The sequence below is a fragment of the Pseudorasbora parva genome, chromosome 18 (genome assembly GCF_024679245.1).
Source record: "Pseudorasbora parva isolate DD20220531a chromosome 18, ASM2467924v1, whole genome shotgun sequence".
Classification (NCBI taxonomy): Eukaryota; Metazoa; Chordata; class Actinopteri; order Cypriniformes; family Gobionidae; genus Pseudorasbora; species Pseudorasbora parva.
In genome coordinates this window covers 17,551,616-17,577,444 of record NC_090189.1, presented here as the reverse complement: position 1 = coordinate 17,577,444, position 25,829 = coordinate 17,551,616, and the positions used below count along the sequence as shown (strand labels likewise).

The 25,829-nt window shown below is 38.0% G+C and overlaps 1 protein-coding gene across 12 annotated transcripts in view; it reads right to left on the bottom strand.

The window, feature by feature from the left end:
- Positions 1-23,009, bottom strand: part of rimbp2a (RIMS binding protein 2a) — an 80,339-nt gene extending 57,330 nt beyond the window's left edge. For 4 of the 12 annotated variants that reach the window (XM_067422879.1, XM_067422881.1, XM_067422883.1 and 1 more), the window contains exons 1-3: positions 22,833-23,008; positions 21,784-21,888; positions 11,712-11,855 (exon numbers count right to left, since the gene is read on the bottom strand). In XM_067422879.1, coding sequence (XP_067278980.1) covers positions 11,712-11,855; positions 21,784-21,888 — 249 coding nt within the window. In that variant the 5' untranslated portion in view covers positions 22,833-23,008. Of the gene's footprint in view, positions 1-11,711; positions 11,856-19,305; positions 19,556-21,783; positions 21,889-22,832 lie in introns of those variants that run through there. The other 8 variants (XM_067422882.1, XM_067422885.1, XM_067422888.1 and 5 more) reach the window with 4 other exon arrangements.
- Positions 23,010-25,829: the final 2,820 nt, after the last annotated feature.

The following is a 25,829-nucleotide window of genomic DNA, read 5'->3' as shown; positions in this document are numbered from 1 at the left end:
TTCAATTATACACTGCAGACAGACAGCAGAAGGGATATTCTCTCCAGAAACTAAACAGTATATCTTCCCTGAAAGTGTTTTTTTGTTTTTGTTGTCTCAGTGTCACGACTAAAAATACGAATTTACAAATTTGCAGCAGGGAATAAATTTTAATCCCATGTTTTAGTTTATGGGCAGTGATTCATTCTGTTTTGGCAACTGACATGCAGAAATCAATTGTGAAAATTGCTTTAAGAGAACTTAGGTCACAATATTGTTCCCACTGGCCAATCATGCTCATAATATATGACTTCCGCAAAATGCAGTGGGTTTTAAGAAATTAGGCAAGTGAAGTGATTGACAAAACTGTAATTTTTAGTCTAGGTTTTTAATGCTGCTTGTTAATAAAGTGTTTCTTTTGCACAACCCCCCCCCCCCCCACACACACACACACACACACACACACACAAAAAAAACAAAACAATAACATACGTTTAAAAAAATTATAGGTAAAAACTATTTACAATTTTTATCCCTCATTGGGAAACCCTCTGTCTGAAATTATCTATTTTTAAAGGGAAACTTTTTTAAGGCTTGTCATTAAACAGCCACGGTTATGATTGGCTAACGTTATTGCATAAGAAATGGTATCAACGTTCCCTTGCATGAATGGAGTAGAGAACAAAAACCGAACAAAAATAATCTAACATGCAGGAGAACCAGGAATATACTAGAAAAAAACACAACCACTTAATCATAAATTGCACTTACCCATTGCATGTGAGTATTACACTATCCATATAAATCATAATTCACAGACAAAGCTTTATGAAATCGCTAACTTACAGTTTGCAATGTAGCTATTGTCAGATCCAATAGACCTTATTCACAGAAGCGTAGGGCTGCGCAATTAATTATAATTGATTTTCAAGTTTTGCTTCTAACAACTATGTAAACAAGATAATCAAGGTAAAATGATTATTGTGCCGCTGCAGCATTATGTCCAATGCACCTTCCTTTCCTTCACAGCGGTGCGCTTTTGTTCCTCCCTAAAAGCCCAAACTTAACATCCAAATCAGCACAATAACTGAGTGTTGTCAGATGCAGTTTACTGTTGCTAAACTGCATGACATGTTTGATATTAAACAGTGTTGCTAAAAGCTTAAAATGTAGAAGAGACACTGTTCCCCAGGAGGCTTTCTGTGTGTGTAGAAGTCTTAGCTGAACACGGATTAGCAAATGGGCTACAAATATACACCTAAACACATACACAAAAACATTTCAACATTTATTTTTGGAGAGTATTTAGGTAAACACAGTGGGATATGCCTTAAGGTATGGGCGATTTGGCCTAAAAATAAAATCTCAGATTTCCCCCTTAAATTTCATTTAAATGGATACCATGTCTTTGGCTATGTGCAAAGCGACTGCTTTGGTGATTGCCCTTCACCGTGCCCCTTTCCTGTCATATGCGGTGCCTTGTGCAAAGGACTCAGCTACAGTTAACTGTTTTTTAGCTAAAGTTTGTTGTTTACTGCGGTTTTGTTCATCTCGGAGAGACTGGCATTTTTCATATCCGGCTGGATGTCTCTGTGTCAGTTGTTGAAAAAGGTTTGTGGTGCTGCTGCCTTTGATTGCAATGGGCTTTAGGCAGATGTTGCAGCATGGGGTCTCTTGCTCCTTGTCTGTTGCAGCAAACCCATACCAGTTCCAAACAACAGATGATTTTATTCCTTTCTTGGGAATAAACTTCCCACTTTCACCGGTAGCCATGTTGTTGCTTTCTGTTGCTGTTTCATGTGTGCTATGATGTTGTTGTTGTCGCTTGCATACTGCTGTGTGAAACTAATGCTACGGAAGCTCCAGGGAGCCAAAAATGCGATATTGCACAAAAACTCAATTTACTTATTTTTTTAATCACCTGCAAAAAAAAAAAAAAAATTAATTAATTCAATAGATTTTTCGCCCAGGCCTACCATAAGGAAATGTACACAGTGGAGAAAAAAAAATGCTGTCTAACAGTACACTGGATCCATGCATTAGCTCTTAAAGGGGACATATTATGCCCCTTTTCACAAGATGTAATAAAATGTAATAAAATTATTTATTATAGCTTGTCAAATTTGCAACTATTTGGGTGTTACACCACACTGTAAAAAAAAAAAAAAATCATGTCTCCAATTGAAAATATTATTATGACTGATCTCAATGACTGATCTCATCTAAACTTTTAATTTGGCCAAATTAAATTTCCGTGAATTCATGCAATTTTAAATTCACAGAAATTCAATTTGGCCAACTGAATTTTTTTTTAAATTTTTCAATTGGAGACCTGGATTTTTTTTACAGTACAGCTTCGGATACTCCATCAAAAACAAACAGGCGAATCTCAGTTAGCCAAAATGTCAGAAATAAATAAACAGTTTTTGAATGGTTAGTGGTTAGTACATTTATTTAAAGTTAGTTGTTGTGGCCTGGAGTTCAACTCATCGATTGTCATGTACCATTTAATCTATAAATTGTTGTATAGGAGCTCGTGTTGGAACGTAAAAAAGTCTGGTATTGACCCATCCCTCAGAAACAACTTTTTTGCAAATCCAGCATTGTACTGACCCTTGTTACTGAAGCAGTAATGGGTAACATGATTTGTGCAAATATATAACATTTTACCGACATTCTTCTGCAAATTTCCTCAGTGGAGTCTATGTAGACACGTATGGAGATCATTAAAGGGGGGGTGAAACACTCAGTTTCAGTCAGTGTCATGTCAATCTTGAGTACCTATAGAGTAGCATTGCATCCTGCATATCTCCGAAAAGTCTTTATTTTTTTTATAATTATATAAGAAAGATGCGCTGTTCCGAGTCTTTCCGAAAAAAGCCGAGCGGGTGGGGGCGTATCGTGTGAGCGGAGCTAAAGAATGACGTGTGCGCGCTGCTGCTATTGTGTTGAGTCGAGTGCGTCGTAAAGCTGTGTCATCCCTAACAGCGGGAAAAAAACTTTATTCAAAATAAAAATATGGCTTTTAATCAGATACAGCCATACATCTATGATCCGGAATCAGACCCAGAGGCTGCAGTTGAACAGGAGCAGCAGCAAAAACGACTAGAGCAGGACGTCTCTATGTGGTACAAGTTATACACTAACTATATAATATGCTTAGCGGCTTGTGTTATTTACATATTTATACTTGAATTATATCGTCGTATTTTTGTCTTTGAAGGTGTACATGTGGGAAGTGCAGTTGTGCACGTGTGTTTGTGTATTTACGCGTGGTTTGTGTAGACGTTAGTAAGCGGACTGGTTTTGCACGGCAGGCTAAGTTAGTGTTTACATAGAAAGACACGGAATAGTAGCGCATTTGAATGAAGAAGCGTGCTTATTTAGTTCAACATATTTCCCCACTCTTTGTGTATTGTTGTTTGGAGTGCTTTTACAATACACAAACATAAAGTTACACATATAGTGGCCAGCTAAACAAATGTACACGCACTACACATCGCATGCTCCATTGATAAACTAACTATACGTGATCATGTTTGGGCTACTTGATGAGCATAGGCAAAAACACAGACATTTGAAGCAGTCTCACTCACCGCCCGCGGTTCTAACGTTGGGACTGCTCCATCATTCAGCATTAGGCGATCAGGAAAATCCGGCGTCGAGCTGGGCCTTGTTTATGAAACAGTCGGCACCGAAATGCAGCGAACAGATATAAACATTCGCGCAACTCAGTTGCTGATCCGGAAAAGCAAATTACATCCACTGTTGCCTTAACGCGGGGTTTTTGGGGAATCTGTGCAGGACTGTCTTGGTCTGGCAACCAAAAACGCACTTTTTTGGTGACATTGTTATGTGCACATCACCTGTGCAGCAGCCTACGAGCCAGCGCTTTGATGGGCGTAGCCTGTTACTTTCGTTCTCTCCCTCTCTCTCTCACGCTCTTCCGGTAGAATTGTCCGTAAGGCCCATACAAGGAAATTCCGCCCCCATTAACGTCAAAGGGGACGCATGATCGCAAAAAACTTGCCGAAACTTATGACTAACCGGAAGTAGTATTTTTGACAAAGAAATACTCCAATCAAACGTCCACCTTAACTTTTGAAACTTTTTCTATGTTTAGTATGGGATTCCAAGTCTTTAACAGTGTAAAAAGATCAGTATGCATGAAACAGCATTTCACCCCCCCTTTAATTAGTATTGTGTATACTTAGTTTAGCAAAGGCTGCAAAGCTGCCCCCTTGTTTCAAATATGGCATGACAATCACCATTACCACTAAAGATTGCTTTGTAAATAATCTTTCTCATCAGTTCCATCTCCTCAGCATCCCAGATAGCCTAGACTAGAGGAATTCGATGTTGCAACAGAAACTATTGAACCTCTCTTTTCCAGCACTTTAGAAACAGTTGCTTCTCTGCATGATTAAAGAAAATAATCCAATGCAGTGATACAATGAGCACACTCTGGCCCTTAAAACAGCAGCCAGAAAAATGGAGCGCAGATTTAAGAAAACAAAACATTTCATCGCATTTCATGGAAAGACAGCATGATTGCATACAGAAAGGCCGTAAAAACTGCTCTGCTTATTTTTCGACTCTCTTAGACGAAAAACACAATCATAAGTATTGTGGTGTGGCAAGCAGCGGGGCGAGGGACCACGAGAGCGGGCCGGTGACGAGTGGTAATGAGTACCAGCTGCATGACGGCCCCTCGCCCCGCTGCTTGCCACACCACAAGTATTTATTTGATACAGTGGCTAAATTAACAAGAAATAAAGCTTCAACTTTTGACATTTGTGAACAGAACAGCAGTAATGACTTTATGTGCAAGATTGATAAAATTAGGAAAACATTATGCAACCATCTACTACATTATCACATCAGACATTGTAGTATCAGGAAAAAATCCACTCATTCACTGCTATAAGTGAGGAAGAATTAGCTAAACTCTTTAAATCATCTAAATCAACAAAATGTATGCTAGGCCTATACTGACTAAGCTACTAAAAGAGATGCTTCCAGAGGCCAATCTTATATCTACCCTTTCGGTCAAAAATACTAATAAAGGGCAGTGTCTTCACAACTATGCAAAAGAAACTATGGGAAAGAAATTATATTGGTGAGGATTTCCGGTCAGGATTTATACTCTATCATAGTACTAAGACTGCTCTTATTAGAGTTAAAGCTACACTGTATGATATTTTCCCCCATCTAGCAGTGAAAAGGTATATGACCATCCAGTAAATAATAGTTTCTGTTCCTCTCAATTCTGATTTCGTTTTAACTCATACGGTGGCTGATTTAGTCCAAAATTAACATGGCAATCCCCCTCTTCACATTCGACACGGTGCCATCGAGTGTTAAAACGCAAAAGGCGAAGCTTGAATTTATGGGTATGTTCCTCTTTGGCTAATGTACTTTCAAGATGGAGGGGCAACATGGCGACCAGCATTCGAACCCTCACCCGTATGTATTTTCAATGGCATATTATAAACTTACGAGAATACTTTAGTACTTGAAAGAAGTAAATATACATTAATGAGCACACATATTTTTGAAAGAACTAGTGTTTTTAGCTAAGAATGAACTAAAAAAGTTACAGTGTAGCTTTAAAAATTATTTGCTCTTATCAACTGATCATTGATGTATCTCTCTGTTAGTATTACTCAATCTTAGAGCTGAATTCGATACTATTGACCACAACATTCTTCTGAATAGACTCGAAAATTATGTTGACATTAGTGGAATTGCATTGGCAAAAATTTCCTACAACTTAATTCTGAAAAAACTAATTTTCTAATTATTGGACAAAAAACCTGTCCACGTAGTAACCTATAATACTATCTAACAATTGCTGCTCTGTCAAGTCCTCCAATAGGGTATGCTCTTTTATACCAATCTTTTATTTGAAAGCCACATTTCTAGCATCTGTAGAACTGCATTCTTCCATCTTAAAAATAAATCTAAATTTCGGCACATGCTTTCAATGTAAAATAGTGAACAATTAGGTAATTCGTTCATGATCTCAAGCCTAGATTATTGTAATGCTCTACTGGGTGGTTGCCCTGCTTGCTTAAAAAAATTAACTGCAGCTACTTCAAAATGCAGCAGCTCGAGTTCTATCTACAACCCGGAAGTATAACCATATTAGCCCAGTTCTGTCAACACTGCATTGGCTCCCTATTAAGCATTGTATACATTTTTAAAATCTTGCCTGTTACTTACAAAGCATTAAATGGCTTACCTCCCAGTACTTGAACAAGCTTTTAACGCATTATACTCCATCATGTCTATTGCGGTCTCAAAACTTTGGCCAGTTGATAATCAAAATCCACTGCAGGCATTCGATCCTTTTCCTTTTTAGCACTAAACTGTGGAACAGTCTTTCTAGCACTGTTTGGGAAGCAGACACAATCTAGACTAAAAACACATCTCTATACTATGACATATACATAGAACATATCAATTTCTATTATTCAAATCAGTTAAATGATTTTAATGGTCTGCATTAACTAAGTCATCTGGAATTGGGAACACTTCCAATAACAACTGGCTGATGTACTCGTTACATCATAAAAAGAAGGGTCTCTACGCTCCTGTTAGTCTCTCTGTTTATCCAGAGGTTTACTGTAGTCTGCCAGATCCAGATCAGATAGTGAACCTGCGCCTAGACCCACGCAGACCTGAAATATCAGCAGAGACCATGTCAACTAGACTCTCCCCTGTGAAGACCTCCCTTCCCCTCTATAGTCTACAGATAAAAATATATATGCAAATATACATATTCAAACATGCTTGCCTATAGGCTGAACACGTAATGCTTGTGAACATGCTGTCGCAGTTTTCATCTTTTTAGGGGTTTGTGCGGGAATGATGATGGTATAGTTCAACACTTCAAACCTATTTCATGGTTTGTGTTCACGGGCCCAAAGCACACACCTGACATACACTTATATTGTAATACTGCATACATTCCGAGGGTTTGTGCGTTCATTTAAACATTATTTTGAAGTTTACTTTTTTTTTTAAAGATTTTCTGTGCTTTTTCAGTATTTTAATAGAAAAGCATCTCAAGGAGAGTAGGAAACGTCAAGACTGCCAAGGCTGGCATTGGTTCCATTTCTAAATGATCACACCTCTTCCTTTATTAGCTTCAGCTGTGATAGTGGTGAACCAGACAAATATGCTGTGACAGTCGCTGCAGTGTGAGTCCTGTGGCTGGTTGCCATGCGACCATCTCTGATGGACAGTGAGTAGAGTGAACCTGTGGTGAGGAATGACCTTCTGTCTCTAGAGAAAGTCTCACGCTTAGGAACCGCCCACCCCATCTCTATGGCAATGCCTGTCCTGCGGAGAAAGGCAGGCCATGAAAAAGCCTGGCTGTAGTGTAATTGGTTTCATGATAATAACAGTCATGAGTATAAGGACAAATGCAGATAATTAATAGTAAATACTGTAATAACGGCCAATGTATGTATCAGAAGCGTGAAAGGTGCAGTACACAGTGTTTTTCTATAAGGAAGCTGTCCGAGAGTTATATCAGAAGGGTTGGGCCCTGGCTTGGGTTGCCATGTCCCCTAATAGAATTAGACTGAGACAGTGATCTTTTAGCAGGGCTGCTGCTTGCTTAACTGTATTTTCCTCTCCATTGCATCGATCGCTGGAGTCATTTGGAGCAGGAGGTCCATTCCATTCAAGATTCCTGTCTCAGAAGTTAGACCAGGACAGGAAACATCAGCTCCTGCTGTATAAATGTGTGCTTCATGCTTGTTGTTAATGCTAATTGAATGTTGAACTGTGAACGCCTATATAACTTAGGAGTGATCATTAATATATTGGCAGATATTTGCTTGAGTAGTGTCTGAAATAAAGAATAATGTTATTCCTATTAGATTTTGAGGTGCACCGGAAATAAAATTCTTGCTGATACAGATATGTTGATAATTATTATTATTGTAATAAATAAATTATAACTAAAACTAAAAGAAACTAAAACCAAATTTAGGCAATACATTATTATAAATGGACAATTATGAAAAATGTATATTCATTTTGACATTCGCAAAAGATTTAACAATTTTATTGAATTAAGATTTTAAATTTCACTTAGATGACTAGTGAGAGTTTTAGATGACTGCAAAGAAAATATTTATGTAAATTTGTATGTAATGGCCATAAACAATAGAATATCCAATATAAATATATACTACTGATCAATTAAAACTTCTTTGGTCTCTCCCAACTGGTGCTAAGTCTCTTAACAGCTGACTCTTGCCTACACCAGGTGAAGTTGCATCAAAAGCAAATAGAAACCTTTTATAATCACTGACACTGTCTATTTTGGATACAGTAAATGGCCATTCTCCACTCTAGTGCTTTTCTAAATGTAAAAAACTATTGTAAAATTACGGGTGTTTCCGTTAACCAGTGTTATGTGACTAAAACATAATTCTTTCTTCTCACAATAAGTCATTACAAAAATCATGGCAAAGGATGTTGGCAGGTTTACGTATATTGCATCCTCCACATTAGCCATTGTTTTTAATTGAATGAGACGTTATCAAAGCATTAATGGAAAGCCCCTTTTACTTGGTAGTGGCAACGTATGAAGTGTTTCTGGGAGGTTACACAGTTTCAGAGAGGAACTATGGTTTCAGTATTTCCGGATTAACACATCAAGGTTTTTTGAGTAGTCCAAAGCAATATGGCAGTAAATAAGGAATAAAGAACTCTTGTCTTCTGTCTAAAAGATCATGTGACTTTCTATATGCCAGGTGACCTATAAATACCAGGGCTGTTTTCATTGCAGTTTTGCAAATTAATCCTTTTTCAAATTTTCTTTAAAAAAAACACCTCATGGGAGCGTAAACATTTTTTTGTGATATTGGAGTTTTTGTGAAATAAATGTGTTTCCTTTGGTGTATTTTCAATACGCAATTTCAGTTTGCACAATTTAAAGGGTAATGGAAACGCAGCTTCTGTCGACGAGGACAAGTGGAAAGGAGTAAATGGAAACATAAAGGAGCGTTGGCTTTACACATCCCGTTTAAACAGCTCATTCACTTATTTCTGTAGAAACTTAAAGCTACACTGTGTAACTTTTTTAGTTTATTCTTAGATAAAACACTTAGTTCTTTCAAAAATATATGTGCTCATTAATGTATATTTACTTCTTTCAAGAAATAAAGTAGTCTCGTAAGTTTATGCCATTGAAAATACATATGGGTGAGGGGTTCGAATGCTGGTCGCCATGTTGCCCCTCCATCTTGAAAGTACATTAGCCAAAGAGGGACATACCCATAAATTCAAGCTTCGCCTTTTGCGTTTTAACACTCAATGGCACCGTTTCGAATGTGAAGAGGGGGATTGCCATGTTAATCTTGGACTAAATCGGCCACCATAGGAGTTAAAACAAAATCAGAATTGAGAGGAACAGAAACTATTATTCACTGGATTGTCATATAGCTTTCCACCGCTAGATGGGGGAAAATATCACACAGTGTAGCTTTAAGAAGAATACCAGGAACAAGCTGAGGCTTTATTTTATTGGCATCATGAATGGCATCATAATATTATGTTTGTTCTGAGAATTTGACCGAATCATGTTCATGGATGCGATTATTAACGTTACTGTAGTATGAAGCAGAGCAGAACCGAATGTTGAGGGAACTGAGCAAGGCCAATGGAGGGATTTTTGCACAACACACGAGCAGGACTTTTATTATGACGGTACACAGTCGGCTGCGCCATTTCCGCTTTTCCAGTCATGAGCATGAGGTAACGCAGCTCTGTTTCTCATACTAGATACATTTAAGTGTGTTTAAAATTATGTTATGACGTTACTCACAACGTTACGTTGCACACTACTAAAAGTAAAGCGTTTTTTTCTGCCAAATGAAACCGGAACCTGAGGGTAACGCAGATATGACACAATTGACAGGCGACTCCCTCAGACATCCCAGCTCCTTGAATAAAATAGCTATTTTCTCACAATTTACAAATAGTTGGAAAGATTTGGGGTATTGTAAGAACTCAACTAAATAAAATATATAATACTATATTTTACTGCAAAAATACTACATTGTGCACCTTTAATAATAACACAAAAAAGTTGAATAATAAATAGTATATTTACCTACTGTGGTGCTGTTACATTTACTGCTTAAAAGGATAGTTCACCCAAAAATCAAAAAACATTCTTTCATCATTTACTTGCCCTCATGTTGCTTCAAAGCTGTATGAGTTTCTTTGTTCTGTTGAACACAAAAGATGATATTTGTTTAAAAAAAAAATTGTAACCAAGCAGATAGAACAACCATTCACTACCATAGTATTTTTTCCTACTATGGCTGTCAATGGTTGCTCTCTCTGCTTGGTTACAAACATTTTTACAAATATTTTTTTTTGTGTGTTGAGCAGAATGAAGCATCTCATACAGTTTTGAACCAATGTGAGGGCAAGTAAATGATGACAGAATTTTCCTTTTTTTGTTTTGTGAACTATGCCTTTAAGAAACTGCTAGTCACATAAAAAATAAAATTACTTGAAATATTTAAATCATGACAGGTTAAAGAGCAAAGTTGAATTTAAAGGGAAATTTGTATTTTTTCCTCTTTCCTCGTGTCAATATCCTAGTCACTCTTTTCAATAAAATAAAAATAAATAGAACTCCCAATCAAACTCAAAATGAAAAAAACGCATCAATATCATTACATTTGTCCATATGATTTATGTACCAAATATCCTTAAGCCAAACCTTGAAATTTTACAATACTGTTCAAAAGTTTGGGGTCAATACATTTTTCCAGTCTTTTTATATTATAAAATATTATAAACAATTAAAATAACTATTTTCTATTTTAATATATTATAAAGTGTAATTAATTCATGTGATGGTAAAGCTTAATTTTCAACAGATATTGCTCCAGTCTTCAGAGTGGCATGATCCTTCTGAAATCATTCTAGATGTGTGGTTTGATATTTTTGTGGAAACCATGAAAAAAAAAATCCAGGATTTTTTGCTAAGGTCTTTAAAAAAATAAATCCTACTGAGCCCAAACTTTTGAACGGTAGTCTAAGTCGCTATTAACAGAACATCTTGACACCACCCCGAAGCTCTCCTTTGAGAGATCATTTAAGAAATAGTGATGCCCGGTCCATGAACAAATTGTTCTTTTGAGTCAGATCTTTCCAATTAATCCAATTAATGAATTAAAAACCGGACTGATATCCAAGGGTGGTTCACAGAAAAATAAGGGGGCAATGGTAAACGCCTCCCTGGATGGGAAGATGATCAGGAGACGTCTTCTTCAGCGTTACAAGGAGGAAAGTTGTAAAGTATGTGTTCTAAAGTATGGTAAACTTTCTCAGCGGTGCTCAAACTCAGTTAAATTTGTGCATGTCACTTTCCATCTCCATTCAGCGGGACGAAATTGATCTGTTGCAACTAAGGCTTGTAACAAAAGCCATTATTATGGTCTGTCAGTTTTCCATTACCAATCTGTCTTCGCTCACCAGTGGGCTTGTTGCCAGGGCAACAGCTCCAACATCACACCACTTGGAACACAGTAGACAATTCAGGGACTTCATGTGCATTTTGCCATACAAAAAAACAAATGTTGCTTTCACTCATTAAACTTTTCACCAAGGCAGAGGATCTTCAGACAATATGCTAAAATCCAAAAGTGTGATTATAGCCAAAAACTGGAGAATAAGTAAAAAACATGACTTACCAGGGATTGATGCTGCAGTTTTTGCTGTCTGAAAGCCGCTCGCTCTAGTTTAGGATCTCTGTTCTTGTCCTCTAGGAGGCGGCAGAGATTTACATGGTGGGCTCTGTGAGAGGCCAGGTGCAACGGCTGGATGTCCTGCTTTAGCTGCAGGGGAAAAGGATAGACAGGGTAGTGACTTACCAAGCAAACTTTGGGGGTGAACAGAGTACACATAATCCTGCATATTAGAGCTGGTGTCATTTTTTAGATCATTAAATGCTTTCTCTTATCCCGGAAGTGTTGACTGTTGCCTATAAGTCACTTGCACACTAATTCCTCTAAAAAATGTAAACACTCATTTTCAAATATTGTTATATTAATGTGGCTCAATCAGTGGTGTGTGTTTGGGCTTTAAGATGATTTACAAAATCTGTTAAAAAACAATAATTTTTGTAAAGGCCAATTCACACCACACAGACAAAGGCATAAGCTGGGTGATGTCCAACCAAGAAATTATTTTCCTTGCAATTCTTCAAACAAGTCCCCATAATGACAACGTGATATAAGTTTGTTTTAATTTGTTTTGTTTTAATTATAAAAATTAAAAAAACAGACTTTGTCATGTCACTAAAAATTGAGCTCAAGTGCCTCTTGTTTCCACTGATCATCATTAAGATGTTTTTTTAATATTTGATTGGTGTCCACCTGTGGTAAATTCATTTGATTGGACATGATTTGGAAAGGCACACACCTGTCTATATAAGGTCCCACAGTTAACAGTGCATGTCAGAGCACAAACCATGAAGTCCAGGGATTGTCTGTTGACCTGAGACAGGATTGCATTGAGACTAGGGATGCTCATATTTAACCGTTAACCGATAGTAAGACTTTTGACCGATTAACATATCAGATAAACGGTTTAAATGTTGTTGTTTTTTTGTTGTTGTTTTTTTTTACGCATTTGTTTGTTTGTTTGCTGCATGGTTAAAAAAAACTATATTTCCTAACTAATGGGTCCTGTCGGCACATGCAACAACAGAACCTAGATTCACACACTATCACATTTTCACGCACCTGCAGCGTTTCTGACAGAGAAAAACAATAAAATAATTTAAATAAAGCATAAAATAAATAGGCCCACACTAAATATTTTCACTAAAATAATAACCAAACTGAGATGACAAAACGAAAATATACTGAATCCGTTTGAAGCTTTGAACAACCAGATTAGTTTTTTTCCCCGTCAAAAAAAAAAAAGCAAGCCTAACTCAATCCACACTTTGACTGGTTTTTAATTGTTAAAAAGTAACATGTCTAAGTGATGTGGGTTAGTCTGACTGGAGCACAGCCTGTTGACAGTTAGACCCACAGAAAAAAAGCCTTAAAGGTCCCATTCTTCGCGATTCCATCTTTCAAACTTTAGTTAGTGTGAAATGTTGCTGTTAGAGCATAAATAATGCCTGTAAAATTATAAAGCTCAAAGTTCAATGCCAAGCGAGATATTTTATTTAACAGAAGTTCCCTTTCAAAGCCTACAGCGAACGGCCGGTTTGGACTACAGCAGGAAGTGCAGGGATGTAATGACGTCACTAGACCCGTTTGTTGACTAACCCTCCGCCCACAAGAACACGCAAAAAGGGGGCGTGGTCTTGTTGCACTCCCACGTGGAGAAGAGCGCATTCAGCGCTTGCATCTCCCCGTTATGGTAAGAGGCGGGACCTTTCCGGGCAAAGTGCAACATAATCAAAGCTTCCAAAATACGCGAAGAATGGGACCTTTAAAGGTGCACTATGTAGTATTTTTGCAGTAAAATATCCAAAAACCACAAGGCCAGTGTTATATATTTTGTTCAGTTGAGTACCTACAATATCCCAAATGTTTCCAACTATTTATAAATTGTAAGAAAATTGCTATTTTAACTAAGGACGGAGACGTTTCAGCATAGCGTTTGAGGGAGTCGCCTGTCAATTGTGTCATATCTGCGCTACCCTCGGTTTCGGGTTTTATTTGGCAGGAGCGCTTTACTCTAAGCAGTGTGAACAAGTGAACGCACCGAGGTAACGTCCTAATATCATTTTCAACACACTTAAATGTATCTAATGTAATATACAGAGCTGCATTACCTCATAATCATAACTGGAATAGCGGAAATAGTGCAGGCGCCCGGCGAATGTGTCCCATTCCGTCATGATAAAAGTCCTGGTGCTCGCGAGGCGGGTATTTGTGTAACAATCGCTCCAGCGGCCGTGCTCAGCTCCACAACGCTCAGCTCAGCTTCACGAGGCGGGTATTTGTATAACAATCGCTCCAGCCGCCGTGCTCAGCTCCACAACACTCAGCTCAGCTTCACACTACAGTAACAACTAGGGCTGTCAAAGTTAACGCGTTAATAACGCGTTAACGCAAATTAATTTTAACGCGTTAACGCAGTACGCATTTCCTTTTTGATCCATGGCATAGCCCGTAGTTGGAAAAAGTGAGAGCAGTCAGACGCAAAGGATGCAGCAGCAAACATTAATAGGGAAAGAAAAGGGTTGACATTAACATTAATATTCTAAACCAAAAGTGCAGTTATTGCCTACATAAGATACCATATTTTCTGTTTAACTTTTATTAGACTCCAGAAAGAAAAGTGCGTTTTTTCACTGAGCACATTCTCTGCAGTCTGAGCGCAATGCACTGCAGCTCACTCTCGCTCATGTCTGAGGTAAATCATTAACCCCATCACCGCTTACAGTACACGTGTTTTATTGAACTAAATACATTACAATCGGCTAAAAGGAATGCACAGGTTACTTTCCTGAACAAGCGCGCTCCCGAGTCCATGTTCTTCACACTGTTCACATGAACAATTTCTGAGATAAACATCTATGACCTTTGATACGTCTAGTCTTCATGCTGTATTGATTATTATTGAATAAGTATGGGTTCACTAATAATAAATGTATATTTACATAAAGCATGCATATTTGTCCATAGAAAAACATGCTTCTAAAACGCCGGATTCATGCTTCTAAAACGCCGGATCCGTGTGGACGAAACGCTGATACGGTACAAAATTTATACGTATACAGCTAAACACGTCTCCGTGTGGACGGGGCCTTAATGTATCGTGATATTAAACGATTAAATTTCAGTTTACACCTTTTTGATGATGCACTATATACAGGCGAGCAGATGAGCCAAGAACATGAACGCAACCCATTTTCTTTTTAATAGTTAACGTTATCAATGGGAAAAACACTTAACGAGAAACCTCATGTTGCATTCATATTCTGTGTTCATTTGCTTGTCTGTACAAAATATGCATTATCAATAAGGTGTATATTGAATTTGGTCTTTTAATATCACTATCTTACTACATGAAAGCATACTACAAACTTGGTAAAAATGACTGGCAGGCAATGGAGAAAAGCCTTGTTTTGCCCTTTCAGATGGGCTTTCCTGTAATAATATGACATCACATTAGAACTATAAATAATGGTAAAAATCTACACATTTTATCCCCAAAAATCATAACCAGTTTCTCAGAACAAGACGTTTCCAGATTCCTGGTAAAGTGACATTTTATAGGCCCCGTCCAGGAGTGTTGAGGAACACTGCCGCTAATTGACAGATTAGCAAAGACCCAGAGTGAGCTATACACAGTCCACCATTTTATCTCCTCACCAGAGCATTTAACAGTAGCATTCAAGTAAAAAAAAAATCTTAAGCTTCTAAAGTTATTCAGTCAAGAGCAGCGAGTGATTTTCTTTTTATCATTTCTTGTTTGATTGATATTCACAGCATATACAGCAGTAGTAGGTACTATTACACTGCTTTCACTTTAGTAACTTACACATATCTAACATGCACGCAAGATTTCTGTACTTACTATACGTGCACATACATAACAACTCTGTTTTAATGTGAACTTTGTGTGTTTCTGACATAACCTTGTGTCCATTTAACACATACAGCAGATAATATCTTTGCTATCAAAATCCAGTGTTCTGTATTTTGCGTACGTGAGTTTTTGTTGTAGGTGGCTATTGTAGATGGCTATAAAAATTAAAAAATTAAAAATAAAAAAAAATTGTGTACTGTGCTAATTAATTGAGACTTCTTACAACTCTTACAGGTTGTTGACTTTGTTTGTTTCGTTGCTTCTATTGCTCTCCCCTTTTTTGTAAGTCACTTTGGATAAAAGCGTCTGCTAAATGATTAAATGTAAATGTAAATGTAATATTTAATGATAATGATGGAGAACTGCAATGTCACGTGAGTGTGTCCGTGATAGAGATGATCATAACCAAACAGATTTTTGCATGTTCACGAGCTGTGAAGGCACTGCCTTCTGGGGTGGGGAGCAGCAGCTCATTTTCATTTAAAGGAGAAACACACAAAACAGCTTATTTTTCTCAAACCCAAACATTGGAATTTTCAAAATGGTATATTAAATGATCTGTTAGTAAACTTCAAAGACAAACTCTGGGAACATCTGAGCCCTATTCGCATGGGATTAGTATTATCTGGGAACCTCTGGTGATTTGTAATAATTCCAGAAAATGTCTGTATCGCGTGTCAAACTGCCAAACTGCTGAAATCACGTGTCATTGGCGATCCGAATCCGCTGATTCATGACCGTTTGAATTTTTATTTGAGGTTTGAAAACAAACGCGGAAGAGAAGAAAATGCTGAATAAAGTCGTAGTTTTTGTTATTTTTGGACCAAAATGTATTTTCGATGGTTCAAGAGATTCTAATTAACTAACTGATGTCACATATGGACTACTGTGATGATGTTTTTATTATGTTTCTAGACATGGACAGTATAGTGTGCATACACTTAGATACGCTATCGGACTAAATATAAAATATCTTAAACTGTGTTCTAAAGATGAACGGAGGTCTTACAAGTGTGGAACAACACATTAGGGTGAGTCATAAATTATATAAATTTCATTTTTGGGTGAACTAACCCTTTAAGAATAGGCAATTTATGTTTGGAAATTATATGTTGTATTTATAATATCACACTTACTATTTATCTAGCAGTTTAAATGTTTTTTCATATATAAAAATATATAGATGGATTTTAGGAAGGGGGTCCCCCATTAAGGTTCATATGGCATCATAAAGTTTGAAAACCCCAGTAAAAGAACAAACCTTTAGCAAGCTGGACTCAGACATGTATGGGCCAGGGCTCGCAAAGCCCAACGTCCCAGTGCTGTGTGTTTTCCAGATGGGCTACCAAAACGGAAGCCCGTCGGCAGGCCGATGAATCTCATAATATTCCTTTCTTGTTCTGCTATTCTCTTTTTCTTGACTTTACATTTGAAAAGCGCGCTCGCGCACGTGTATATGTGCCCTGGTCACGCTTATATCAAACGATCGTGCGGGCTATGTAATACAAAAATAGTCCAATCAATCACAGGTGGATAAGAAATAAATCATTGTGTTTGTTTAAGACAGACGTACTTGAATCATTCCGGTTGCCGCTTTCAAAACAACCCCTCCCTTATGTGAACTGAACTGACAGTGGCATAGATATGACAGGAGCTGAAGCTCATTAAATATGCAAATCTTATCCAATCCTAGCCGTGGGCGTTCACTTCCAAGTCTCCAGTGCGGGCACGCCCATCAAAACCCAGCGTTCGGGAGAGAGCTTTAAAACCAGTATAGAAAACAGCCTATTACTTATTAGTTATAATGTTTTTGAATGTAAAAACCATATGAACATCATTATTTGATGATCATTATTTTATCATTATTTGACCTAAGACACCAGTATAAAAAATAAAAAAGCCAGTTCATGACACCTTTAAAGTAATATACAATGAAGTCTTGAAGTCTATGAAGTCTTGATTTTGTTTTTGGGTTGTACTAGAAAAGTGGTTTGTCCTGGAGGCAGCACATTTTGTGTGTCTCCCCCATTTATCATAACTGATTCAACTCATCTGCTCATTAGTAGAGACTGCAAGAACTAAATTGGGTGTGTCTGATAAGGGAGACCTACAAAATGTGCAGGGCTGCATTACAGCACCTCTCTCCCCAGTCTGGCCTGAACGCGTTGTTCAGTTTCTGTTTCGAAATATGAAATGTGCCGTGATTGGTTAGCTAGTCGGTCCTGTGTTTTGTGACTGGCACCACTTGGCATGCGTTCGGGAAATGTCATGTTAAATGCCCTTACCATAAACACAAGCTCTAGTACACAGATGTAAAATTTAAGGATGGCATCAAAACCAGTTCAACCCTGATTCAGACTAAAAGGATTATTTCACTTTAAAATGAAAATTTACTGATAATGTACTCACCCCCATCTTATCCAAGATATTTGTGTCTTTCTTTCTTCAGTCTAAAAAAAAAAGTAATTATTTTTTTGAGGAAAACATTCCAGGATTCCAGGAAAAATCTCCCACTTCTCTAACTTTTTTTTTGCTAAAGGATGTTTGTATTAGTCTTCGCACAAGCGCTCTGTAAACCCGGGGGCAGTACTTCTGCCCACGTCTAACGTGAACTTAATTTATTTCTCAATGAAGAAAGAAAGACATGAACATCTTGGATGGCATGGGGGTGAGTAAATTATCAGGAAATTGTAATTTTGAAGTGAACAAATCCTTTAAGCCGTGAACACATTTAAAATTCTTCAACTGCCAACCTTTTGGGCTGTAGCATCAATGCCAAAAACACAACAGTTGCCAATCACACATAGGGCTCTCATGTGTGTTACAAAACTCTCGCATCTGTTTTGTGTGCACGAGTGTTTGTATGGATTTTACTGAGGGATTTTACATAATCTCAGAAAACAGTCTGCTGTATCAGAATAGTAATACTACCAATCGACGGTCACGTGTGTGCCAGCTCTCCAGCTGGTTTGCATGCTTCACTACATTAGCAGACTCAGTCACAGCCAGTAAACCTACTGCCCCATCAGTACCAAGCCAGCCAGAGTTACGGGAACAAGGACTGGCAAACCAAACAGCTCAATATATCCAACTTATCATATATAATGTCAAAAGACTTGCTAGCTTTTTGGAGCATTATGGGAGCATTAACCAGGGAGATAATGAGCCATTGGACAAACAAATCAAGTCAACCCCACAGAGAGAAATGTCCAGGATTCATTTATAAAATTAACCAAAGATAGACTTTTCACTCCAGCTGTGTGCCGACTACCATGGGACCATGATAACTAGGTGTAGGAGTAAAAAAAAAAAAAACAGCACATTTACTCCTAATATCCTAATGTGCATATGTACATCTACCTAACCATGACCTTGACCAGCTACAGCCTGGTAGACCCACAAATAAACACAGATCAACTTGCATCCTCAGGTTATCTACGTGTTTGCAGCCTTTGAACTAAGCAGAAAGACATCATCACAATCCACCACCTGACTCCAGGTGCCACCAGGTCAAATGTCTCCCTGCACATCTGGATCATGCCATATTCTGTAGGATGCTCTCTTGTCTGGTTTTGCAGCATTATACCACTGGAACGATCCAGCGCACGTTCCGTTGTAAACCATAGAGGGGTGACGTGTAGTAGACATAACAGCACGGCATTACACACATTCCATTCGCTTTGCTACTGATCTCATTCATATCAAACATGATCTGTGTGTGCACTGTACCTTAACGGCAGCCACTTCCACCTATCTTTCTTCTCCTTAGTGCTTCCACTCCGTTATATCACTGGCTGCCAGGAGTGGCAGTGACGACACGTCTGTGGTGTGTGTTTGTGTGTGTCTCTGCAGAGGCCCTGAGCTGGAACAGGAGACAGACAGTGTGAGAGCATCTCCAGGCTCTCTAGAAGTGCTGCAACAGAACGGTGCGTTCCCTTTCTTACTCTTTCTCTCTCCGTCTCTCTGTCACACACGCACGCTCACAGAGAAATGCGCATGCTCCCTGGATGCTCTCCTGCTCTCATTCAGTATGCACACAAGGCTTTCTCTCTCTTTCTCTCTCTATCACTTGCACACTCACACATGGAGAGCAGTGAAGTGTAGAGCCACTCCCATCACTGATGTGTAAATCATTTGCCGTTTTCATGCATTTCTTATGATGCCAGTGCCAATTCAATACATCTTACCATTTGTAGTATTGCTATTGGTATTATTTTTGTGACATGATAGACCATTACAGATGAGATTTTTTTAAAGCAGACATTCATTTTAATATGTGTGTGTGTGTGTGTGTGTGTGTGTGTGTGTGTGTGTGTGTGTGTGTGTGTGTGTGTGTGTGTGTGTGTGTGTGTGTGTGTGTGTGTGTGTGTGTGTGTGTGTTTGTTTGGTTTTTTAATCAACAGTAAATGTCATATTTGTATTGTTTATCCCCACTCATCTACAATTCTTCTTCAGTTGTACCTGCTCTCACTCCTATCAACACCTCTCTTCACACTGATACCTTTCCCACAGCATTTAAGCAGGCTCGGGTTAGCCCGCTGCTTATGAAACCCATTCTAACTCCAGTACTTCTAGAAAATTACAGACTAAAATCCCTTCTTCCATTCATTTTCAACCAAGTCTATACCTTTCTTGCACAAAACAACCTCCAGGGCGACAACCGATCTGGTTTCAGAAGAGGACATCTATTCACCTGCTGTTTCTGTGTAATAAAAACCCTCCACCTGAGTTTATCTCTATTATTTTTATTACATTTACAACTGTAACACATCTGATATTATTCAAACAAATTGTAGCAAGACATTCCTGCTGTGTTTTGTTTTTTTCATGAACCACATTTAATTTTTTTACATTTCCAAATGAGGCTATATAGACATATACGTTGGTATTATTTTTGAGACATATATGTTTAAAGGGTTAAACTACAAATTTCATATCGACAAACCTAGACGTAACATAGGACTTTTAATCCTTTAGCCATCATTTTTATCCAAAGCGACTTACAAATGAAGACAACAATATCAATCAAACCACCAACAGGGCAACTGTGATGTGTCAAGTTCCAGTTAGTCTAGCACAGTACATGTACCATGGTGTTTTTTTTTTTGTTTTTTTTTTTATTAAATTCAAAAAATAGATAGAAAAGAAAATATAATTGAATAGTAAGTGTTAGTATTAAGTGTTGATACAGATGCATCTTTAGTAATTTCTTGAAAATGGCTAATGGCTCAGCTGCTCGGGTTGAGTCAGGCAGGTCATTCCACTAACAGGGAACAGTCAAAGGTCCGTGAAAATGATTTTGTACCTTTTTGGGACCGCACCACAAGGCACCATTCTTGCAGAATCTCTTACAGCCTCAAGTTAATTTGTAAAATATTCAATATGCAGACTTGATCTCATTGCAATCAACATGTGTCCTCTATGTTCATTATCTCTGGCTTCATGCAATCTGTCCATATGCCACTTGGAAAAACACATGTTGATATTGTTGCTCTTCCTACTGCGATTTGTTTGCGTTATCTCAATGAACAGAAGGGGGGGGGGGGGGCAGTGGCGTTCCGCTCTATTCATCCCGCAACTACACTAGACAAGGGAAATTAAGTTCAACCTCTCGGAAAAATCACAGTTACATCAGATTTTAAGGCACACGGGGGTATTAAGAGGGATTACTTAGACAGCGTGGTAGGCACATCCTGGCCATTATACTCATTGCGCTGAGGAAACAGGTCACGTTGGAGGTTCAAAAAAAAGGAAACGGATTCCCAATGCTGAATGTGTTACAGTCTCCTCTGCTCTGTTGCCAAGCAACCCCAGCTGCTCCTGTACTGCTGCCTGCCCCTCCTCCCCACCCCCCTGCACTAGGGCAGTCCTCTACAAATGCATCAGTTTAAGATGGCATGTCTATTCTCAAGGGAGGGGACCAGGCCTGCACTTCCAAGATGATCCTGATAGGACAGTGCACTGCAACCACACCCTCTGTCTGCATGCATCACCTGTAATTCCCTCACATGACACAAACACAATTTCCATTGGCTGGCGTGGCCTAAACGTGCGGGTTCTTTACTCTGATTGGTAGATGAGGATGCGAGGCTGTGTAAATGTAAATGTAGCAATATGGTGCCACCTTGTGTGCAAGAACAATCAGTGTAACTACAACTAGCCTTCTGCATTTGATAAACCTTCAAGTAATGTAAAAGTATTACTCACATCATTTTGGGCACGGGAATGAATGGCACCTAGTGCTGCTATGATTGACAGCTGTCGCTGGATCCACAGTCTGAGAAGCTCTACTTCAATCCTTTGACCTCGCATCTACCACACACAGTGAATTGGTCATTATTTTGTTGCTGCATTAACTTTTAAATGTGGCCAATATCAAATTTGAGTGCAGCTCAGCAAGCTATCATAGGCGACACAAGTAAACACGGATGTTACTGAAGTCAGCATCTGTCTATAAGCTATATGTGCCACTGAAGCCAGCGAATTTGTGCGCAGGCGATGGACGCAGACGTGGAGGAGAAAAAAACGGGGAAAAAGTTGCTTGTATAGAGCTGTCACTGACTGTCATAAAAGAACAGCTCAACGACTACGCTGCCATCTTCCATTCAAAGAACAGTGTGTCGTGACTCGTGTATGTCGTGTAAAATCTTTGGCGAATTGTGACTAATGTTGATCGAGTGACGTAAAAGTCGCATTTATGACTGTTCAAAGTCAACCCACGGTTTAAACTGAGTTCGCTGCCAACCATCTGTCTGTAGGCCTAATATAGGATTTAATAGGACCACGTGTCGAAGTAGTCTAGCCTACTCCAAATCAGAATCGAAAAGACCAGATTTGATTTGTGCCATTCACATTCTATTCTAGATCACATACGAGGGAAAAAATCGGATTTGGGCCACATTTACCTAACTTTACCCGCAGTGTGAACGTATACCAACGTAGTAGCCTACCATACATTCCTGAATAACTTCTAAAATAACTCCAATTTATGAACTGCATTAACTAATTTAAAATATCACAAGGTTTCTCTTGATCTTAAATGTTTTGGAAAGGTATTATAATGGTATTATAATACAAATAGCCTACAAAAACTATTGTGCATATGAACAACTGTTTTTTCCCTGATAAATATATATTATGGTTGTCGTCATTTTAAAAGTGTTCTGAAAATAAATTAAAAAAAACAACGCTATTTAAATACACAGTAATCTAAATATTTCAATGAACAACAGAACATGTATTTTTCCTTTCCTTACCTTTGATGTCTGCTGGTTCTCTCTTCTTCTCTTACTAAGGCCCTTCTGAGAGCTGCCCAACTGAGTACTGAGGGAAAACTGTGTTATGATACATTCTAGAACGGTCAAGTGCAAGCCAAGATATTTTCTCCAAGGTGTAACAAAATGTGAGAAAATGTCAGAAATGAAAGAGGGATAGAGAGTGTTCTCCATGGTGTGTATCTACTCTGAAAGATGCAGAATAAACCTGCTTTTTATAACACAAACAACAAAGACCCAGAGTCATTTTCCCCTCCTGCTGCTCCCACAACAGCCACTACTTGCTGATTGACCATATGGCAGAGTTGTGATGGACAGAGATGAGTCAAAATGAGCAATGAAGAAATGAAATAGAAGCCCTTAAACAAAACATATGCTGGAGGTATTTTCATGAACAGAATTGTGGTTTGTTTATAAATTGATAAAAACCTGGTGTAACAAGGATGGTTTGAGTCAACTGAATACATATAGAAACAACATCCCGGTCTCTGCTGAGCTATTCTTGACACGGCAGAAAAATGTATATTATTGTATTTGGATGTGGGATGATCATGAGACTAATTTTGTGTATATTTAAACACACCAGCTCCTCCTAAAATACGACACTATAACAACAGAATTTTAACTAATTTGCAATGGATTGTTCACACTTTTCTAATAAAGAATATATTTAAACACCCGAAAGGCAGTTCTGTATTATTCTACATAACAGGCATTTCATTTTACCATTAACAAACCAGTGAAACATCTCAAATATCAGATGTTCCAACAATGCAGGAGCAACCATGAATGGAAGCCATATGGAAAACTACATTCAACGATTGTTCAAGCGATAGTTCGCCCAAAAAAGACAATTCTGTCATAATATACTCATCTTCTAGTCATTTCAGACCTGTATGAATTTCTTTCTTCTGCTAAAGACAAAAGAAGATATTTTAAAGAAATGGTAAGCAAACAGTTGATGGTCATACAATTGTTTTCCTATTATGGAATTCAATGGGGAACATCAACTGTTTGGTTACCCTCTTCAAAATATATTTTGTGTTCAGCAAAAAAAGAAATTCAGGTTTGGAACCACTTGAGTATGAGAAAATGATGACAGCATTTTATTTTTTGGGCAAACTAACCCTAACCCTATACCTAACCTGAGTTTAAAAAAAAAAAAATTCTCTCCCATTTTTTGCAAATGAAAATCAATCGGTGACAATACAGACCACACACAGATATATTAATACATGTATATATAATACATATAATACATATTTTTCAATTAAAAAAAGTTCTCCAGCTGTCCGTCTTTCCTCACTTCAAGTATTGCAACATCTGACACTTCAACATAAATACAAAACTACAAAAATGCTCAAATTTTTTTTTGTAAAGTCTAAATACACACCTAAATGCTTGACTGACTTTAGGATCCAGTGAAAAATGGCACACCTTATATGCACTTTCGGTCTTGTCTTGCACTTTGGTCACTTAAATCTACACTGTGTGATATTTTCCCCCATCTAGTGGTGTAAAGGTATATGACAATCCAGTGAATATTAGTTTCTGTTCCTCTCAATTCCGATTTTGTTTTATCTCCTACAGTGGCCGATTTAGTCCAAGATTAATATGGCTTCCAGTTCGACCTCGTTCATGACTGCCATCGAGTGTTAAAGGTCCCATTCTTCGCGTGTTTTCGAAGCTTTGATTATGTTTACAGTGTGCAATATAACATGAGTTCATGTTTCGCGTGTAAAAAAACACAGTATTTTTCACACAATTTACTTATCTGTACAGCGCTGTTTCCTCTGTCCTAAAAACGGCCTGATTTCCTTGTTCTATGAAGTCCCTCCTTCAGAAACACATAACGAGTTCTGATTGGGCCAGCGCTTCCCGTGTTGTGATTGGACAGCAGCTTAGCGCACTTTCCCGGAAAGGTCCCGCCTCTTACCATAAGGGGGAGATGCAAGCGCTCTTCTCCACGTGGGAGTGCAACAACACCACGCCCCCTTTTTTGCGTGTTCTTGTGGGCGGAGGGTTAGTCAACAAACGGTTCTAGTGATGTCATTACATCCCTGCACTTCCTGCTGTAGTCCAAACCGGCCGTTCGCTGTAGGCTTTGAAAGGGAACTTCTGTTAAATAAAATATCTCGCTTGGCATTGAACTTTGAGCTTTATAATTTTACAGGTATTATTTATGCTCTAACAGCAAAATTACACACTAACTAAAGTTTGAAAGATGGAATCGCGAAGAACAGGACCTTTAAAACGCGAAAAGCGAAGCTTGAATTTACGGGTATGTCCCTCTTTGGCTAATGTAGCCTACTTTCAAGATGGAGGGGCAACATGGCGAACGGCATTCGAACCCTCACCCATATGTATTTTCAATGGCATATTATAAACTTATTAAAAAACTTTATTACTTGAAAGAAGTAAATATTAATGAGCACATATTTTTGAAAGAACTAAGGTTTTTTTGCTAAGAATAAACTAAAAATGTATTTTCGATGCTTCAACAAATTCTAACTAACCATCTGATGTCCCACGGACTACTTTGATGATGTTTTTAATACCTTTCTGGACATGGACAGTATAGCCTATTTTCAATGGAGGGACAGAAAGCTCTCAGACTACATAAAATATCTTAAACTGTGTTCTAAAGATGAACGAAGGTCTTACGGGTGTGGAATGACATGATGGTGAGTCATTAATGACATTATTTTCATTTTGGGGTGAATTTTTAGTGGAACAATGTGCTTATTTGTATTGTTAACAATTAATTAAATTATAGTAATTTAGAGGTAAATAAAATAATAAATAACAATAAAAAAAAACTCCCAAAAGTTGCATTAAAACTGCATTTTGTCATGTTTTTTGGTTAAAATCATCTGTCAACGTTGGATAACGTTGGACAACGTTTGGTTTATTGTAATGTTTTCTTCCCAAAAGTGGCAGACATGTTACTTACTTGTTCAGATGATATTTTCCGGTGAA